The sequence below is a fragment of the Lottia gigantea genome, assembly GCF_000327385.1.
Source record: "Lottia gigantea unplaced genomic scaffold LOTGIsca_2, whole genome shotgun sequence".
Classification (NCBI taxonomy): Eukaryota; Metazoa; Mollusca; class Gastropoda; family Lottiidae; genus Lottia; species Lottia gigantea.
The window spans coordinates 2,335,156-2,341,303 of record NW_008708400.1 but is presented as its reverse complement, the minus strand read 5'-3'; the positions used below and the strand labels follow the sequence as shown (position 1 = coordinate 2,341,303).

Below are 6,148 nucleotides of genomic sequence, written 5' to 3'. Positions count from 1 at the left end.
AGGCACGTTCAATTGGTAGATTGTCATAGTTTAAGTCAATATTCTTAATATCCTTTGCAAGTTTATCTTCACTTAAATTATCTAACAATGATCTACTGTTGCTTGTGAATTTTGTTATATTGAATCCACCTTTAGCACAAGCACAAGAAAGTTCAGTAGCAAGTTTTATAGCTTCTAAGTCTGTTTCGCATGATTTTAGACAATCATCAACATAAAAGTCCCTTTTAATTGTATCCTTGACAAATTCATTGTCACTAAAAGAGTCAGCAGTTTTCTTAAGAGCATAATTAGCGCAACTTGGGCTTGAAACTGCTCCAAAAGGATGTGAAGTCATTTTAAATTCAACTGGTTGGCTATCAAATCTACAGTCTTTCCACCACAGAAATCTAAGAAAGTCACAGTGATGGGAAGGCACCTTTATCTGATGAAACATGGCCTCTATATCGGCCATAAAGGCTACAGGCTTCTCACGAAAGCGCACTAATACACCAAATAGAGAGTTAGTCAAGTCAGGTCCTTGAAGTAAGTAATCATTTAAGGACTTTCCGTCTAATCTGGCGCTGCAATCAAAGACTACACGTATTTTGTTTGGCTTGCGTGGATGATACATACCGTGGTGTGGAATGTACCTCACGCTATCATTAGTTATGTAATGTAACGGAACCTCCACAGCATATTTACGATTAATGAGATTGTCCATAAATTCACAGTAATCAGATCGATAGTTCACATTATATAAAAGCTTACGTCTTAAATAAAACAACCGTTTTTCGGCTTGGTCTCGATTGTTAGGAATTGTCACATTTTCATCTTTGAAAGGTAATGGAACACAAAAAGGTCCATCTTGAAATTCAGTACCACTCTCAACTATATTCATAAAATGTTTATCATTGACAGACGGTCCTAATTCAGTTGAAGCAAGTTCTATGTGATTGAAGTCCCTTTCAAATATTTGACAAAGTAATTTTGGGTCCATAACTTCCCGTACAGATTCTTTCATCACCACTTCATGGCTTTTTGTTGAGTTCACTTCCTTCAAGAATATTCTATTACAAGTAACAGAAAAGGAATGTTCAATGGGATTCACTACTCCATTAACTGTCCACCCCAATCTAGTTAACACGGCATAGGGTCCACCATTTACACTAGGTATAACTTTCAATGGTTCATGGGCATATACACAGTTTGTCCCTATTAATAAGCCTATCTCTAAGTCATTAAACAGTTCAGGAATGTCCAGAGTTCGCAGGTAATCCCATCTTTGGATAACAGATTTTGTTGGAATATTACACCTATCCACAGGAATACTGTCTTGTACAAACACTTTGGGTAATGTAAGAGAGCTATGATTATTTAAGTCTGAAACTATCATATTTTCAATCACATAACTCTCAACTAAAGATTTACCATGCATTGTTCCTAACATTAAAGACGTTTTTTCTCAAAACAAGCCTAATTTGTTCTTGATATTTATGGAAGAAAAACATCCGCTTGAGCCATTATCTAAAAATGCATAGGTTTTTATCATTCTACTGTTTTTAACTTTTACATTTACAGGCAATATTGCCATCAAAACTTCTGGTTCCTGATTCATTCTATTGACCAGTCCATTATTGACAACTTGAGTAGTTGGATGTTCATAGTGAAAACAAGTAGGGTGACGCTTATCACATTTTCGGCATGTTTTTCTCTTACGACAAACTTTAGAGTGATGGCCTTTGCTAAGGCGTCCAAAGCACAATGAATTTTCCTTGGCATAGTCTCTACGCTTATCCATAGGCAACTTCATAAATTCATAACAATTATCTAATAGATGATTGTCCTTTTTACAATGAAAACACAATCTTTTTGACTTTACAGTATTGACATTTATGTCAGTTTTAGTAGCCAACTTTGTTTTGGTTTGGTAAAACTACTAGATTTTGGTTTATTTTTATCAAAGTTTGAATAAGCTTTCGCATTTCGACCAAAAATAGGATCAGTCATAGCATCGACTTCCCACTCAACAAATTTAGCAAAGTCTTCGAAATTCACAACTCTATCTTCTTGATCTTTAACTCTTTTCACTTTATTGCGCCACTTATCTCTCATGTTGTATGGCAGTTTCTCCATAAGTTCATATAAATTCTTAGGATGATTCATTTCAGTCAAATAATTTATGTCATGCATAGCATTTAGGAAACTAATCAGTGCTATGGAGAATTTCTTTAGCTGATCAACATATTCAGGTTTCATAGGGGACCACATTAAAAGTTTATTAGAATGTTCAGTAGTAATTTTATATTCATCACCAAAATGTTTATGTGAAAGTTGTTTGGCTTTGGCAAAACCTGTTTTTGGATCCATGTGCAGGCAACTACGCACTAACTCATTAGCTTCGCCTTTTGTCAGCTGATCCAAATAATACAATCTATCACTATCATCTGAAATTCTTTTTTCTATCCTGTTTTCAAAAGATTTAACAAAAGTTCTATAATCTAACGGATTACCATCAAATTTTGTTACATCAGGCTGGGGCAACAGACTTCTATTTTGATAATCCAATAAAGTCTCAGTGAGATTAGTCTGTTTCTCTAATAGCTAATGCAAAGTTGAGCCACTTTCAGGCACTAACACCTCAGATTGCAAATTAACATTTGGTTGTTCAATAGGTTGCTGTTCTATTACACGATCATTGTAAAATGATAGTGTCGGAGGGTCAATATTTGTAGTCACGTTACGCCTTCTTTGATGAGGGGTAGATGTTTCAAATTGAGGATGAGCACTTCCATTTTCACACATAGAAAGTTCAATTTCTAAGGTTAATTGTTCCCTTTTTAATTCCAACAATAATTGTTGTTTTCTAAGTATTTGACTCTCTTTAAGTGTTCTTAAATTGGCTATGAGTTCTGCTTTGTGGTTAGTTTTCGATGTAGTTTGTTTCTTCTCTTGCAATGTTGTCAATGCATTATTTAGATTTCTGTCTGAAGCTATAGGAATAAATGCAGCATTTTTCTCTCCAGTTTGCATTTACTTTACAGTATTAGTCCCAACTGGATCTTGTCCTTCATTCAGAACCTCAATTTCTGGCACAAGTGCTGATGCCATGATTAACAGATCACATATATCATTTCAAGTAAAAGTTATTATTCCCGCAGCTTTATAAAGTTTACAAAGTTCTGGTCTTAGCAACCTCAAGTTCAAAACTAATATGTGGGGGCCGTCGTAGACCAAGTGACGCACCAACACATCATCGACGTATCAGCATAGTTAATGCTAAGACCAAACGTACCGGTAAAATATTTAATCAAGAAAATGTTCACAAGCACAGTTCAGTACAATCAATATATGTTTTCATAATACTCATTTCAGCAATATACATTGTTCTTCAACATATTTCAGTATGTAGGCCTATTATGTGTTATTAAACACATGTCAACTCAATAAGTATCGACGTAACAAGAAAGGAGTACCACCAAAGGGTCATTCTAAAGGTATCGAGGTAACAACGAACATAGTACCACCAAAGGGTCATTTCAGCATATTAGGAAGTTTCAACATACATAAACCATATCCCATTTACTAATAAACAAGTATCCACATAATTACATAGTTCCCTAAGGAATACACATTCAATGGTTGAACATAAGTTGAATGTCTTAACTTGAACTGAATGTCCTTACTTGAATTGAATGGTTTTGCTACAAAATATAAAAATGACAATCATAAGACACAACTCACAATAATAAGAATCCACAGGCATTCGTAGCAAAATACAGAATCTGAACTAACATATACCAATTTGCAAAATGTCAACACTAATAGACAGTCTTAACTTCTGGCAACAATATACACATGATAACATAATGAAATTGTTACCTTATCTTAAAATTAATAGTTCTTACAGACAACTTAAGACTTCAGAAATTCAAGCGATGCACGTGGTAATGAAACGGATGCCTTTGGACTACTGTCAGTAAAATTGAAAATTCCTTTGAAGTACATTTGAGAGCAAATTCTCAATAATTACACATGATATCCAACAGAAAATGTCTACAGAACATAATTAAAGAATTCCTTATTAGAATATACATAAATAAATTGAAAACTTACAACTTGTGCTGAACTATGGTCGAAAATAAAAATATCAAAAAGTTTAGTCTAACTTCCTAAGATGGCGGCAAGAAAAACTAGCTCAAGGCAGTGTGCACAATTTGACCTTTGACATGTGATCTGCGACCTAGCTACAATAAAACCTTAGAAATCAGGCCATATATAAACAAGTAATTTTTAAGACACAAAAATGCAATTAAACAAAAGAAAATGACGATTCTGCCGTAACAGTAAGTAACTGTGTAGTTTATAACCATTCTCTGATAAGTTCTATTTCAACTAGGGTAAGTAACAGTATAGTTTATAACCATTCTCTGATAAGTTCTATTTTAAGTATGGTAAGTAACAGTATAGTTTATAACCATTCTCTGATACGTTCTATTTTAAGTATGGTAAGTAACTGTATAGATTATAACCATTCTCTGATAAGTTCTATTTTAACTATGGTAAGTAACAGTATAGTTTATAACCATTCTCTGATAAGTTCTATTTTAAGTATGGTAAGTAACTGTATAGTTTATAACCATTCGCTGATAAGTTCTATTTCAACTAGGGTAAGTAACAGTATAGTTTATAACCATTCTGTGATACATTCTATTTCAACTAGGGTAAGTAACAGTATAGTTTATAACCATTCTCTGATACGTTCTATTTCAACTAGGGTAAGTAACAGTATAGTTTATAAACATTCTCTGATAAGTTCTATTTCAACTAGGGTAAGTAACTGTATAGTTTATAACCATTCTCTGATAAGTTCTATTTTAAGTATGGTAAGTAACAGTATAGTTTATAGCCAATCTCTGATAAGTTCTATTTTAAGTATGGTAAGTAACTGTATAGTTTATAACCATTCTCTGATACGTTTTATTTCATCAAGGATAGTAACAGTATAGTTTATAACCATTCTGTGATACATTCTATTTCAACTAGGGTAAGTAACAGTATAGTTCTCTGATTTCAAGTTCTATTTCATCAATGGTAAATAACAATTTGATTATAACCATCCTTTGATACTAAGTTCTATTTTAACAAGTAAAATCATGATTTATGACCATTATCTGTTCAATGATCAATATCAGTATAATCACCCTCTGAGACAATTATTTCAACAATGGTAAGTAACAGTATAACGACCTTCGACATTTTTCAACATGAAGAATAACAACTTGGTTATAACCATCCACTGATACCAAGTTCTATAGAAATTGCTAATAATTCATTACGTTTCGTGCTAAGACAAAAGAACCATTTTACAATAGGATAATATACAATACATTGTACGAATTGTTATAATCATCAATTTTTAACAAGAAATACCATTATTAATAATATAAAATATTTGACAATGGTTACTTTTAAGAATCAAGTAGAATGAATGCGAAAAATATATACTTTTATAAATCTTTTAAAACAATTAAAGTAAGACACAATATTGCTAAAATATTGATGTGATTAGATATTGATAAAGGGAGTTTAATATTTATCACATAAACCTTCATAAAGAGGACCTAAAACAGGAAATAGAAATCTGTTTCTCTTCCATTTCTGTTACACATTTCATTAACACTTTCTCCAGTTTCAGAGAGAATATTCCTCCCTGGACAGGAGAACAAATCATGTCCAAAGTATCTTAGCTGGTTGGTTGGTAGATGACAAGTAAACCATCAGCATATTTGCTAACATTAAGCCTTTTTATACTGCTCAAACGGATATTTTTCTGGTTCCAATGCAGTTTTATTGACATAATTGTGGGACTTTGCTTTCAGCAAAGTCCCAGTTTGTTATCGAAATGTCAATTCTTTTTTTTTTTTTTTTTTGTGGGACTTTGCTTTCAGCAAAGTCCCAGTTTGTTATCGAAATGTCAATTCTTTTTTTTTTTTTTTTTTTTTTTTTTTTTTTTTTTTTTTTTTTCCGTTTCGTCCACACCTTCCTGAGCTTAGACTGCAGTAGTTGCCGGTACGTTTCAAATTTCATAGACCTTCTATATAGGAGACGATGTGCATAAATATAAATTGGAACATTTTTGCAAAACCGGAAGTGCCACAGTTCAACATGT

At 32.7% G+C, this 6,148-nt stretch overlaps 1 protein-coding gene across 1 annotated transcript; it reads left to right on the top strand.

Moving 5' to 3' along the window:
• Positions 1-4,349: 4,349 nt before the first annotated feature.
• LOTGIDRAFT_103781 (hypothetical protein) lies at positions 4,350-4,985 on the top strand (the record flags this gene model as incomplete). The annotated part of the gene is made up of 1 exon (XM_009053271.1): positions 4,350-4,985. A coding segment is annotated over one exon (636 nt), but the record flags the coding sequence as incomplete, so codon positions are not given.
• Positions 4,986-6,148: the final 1,163 nt, after the last annotated feature.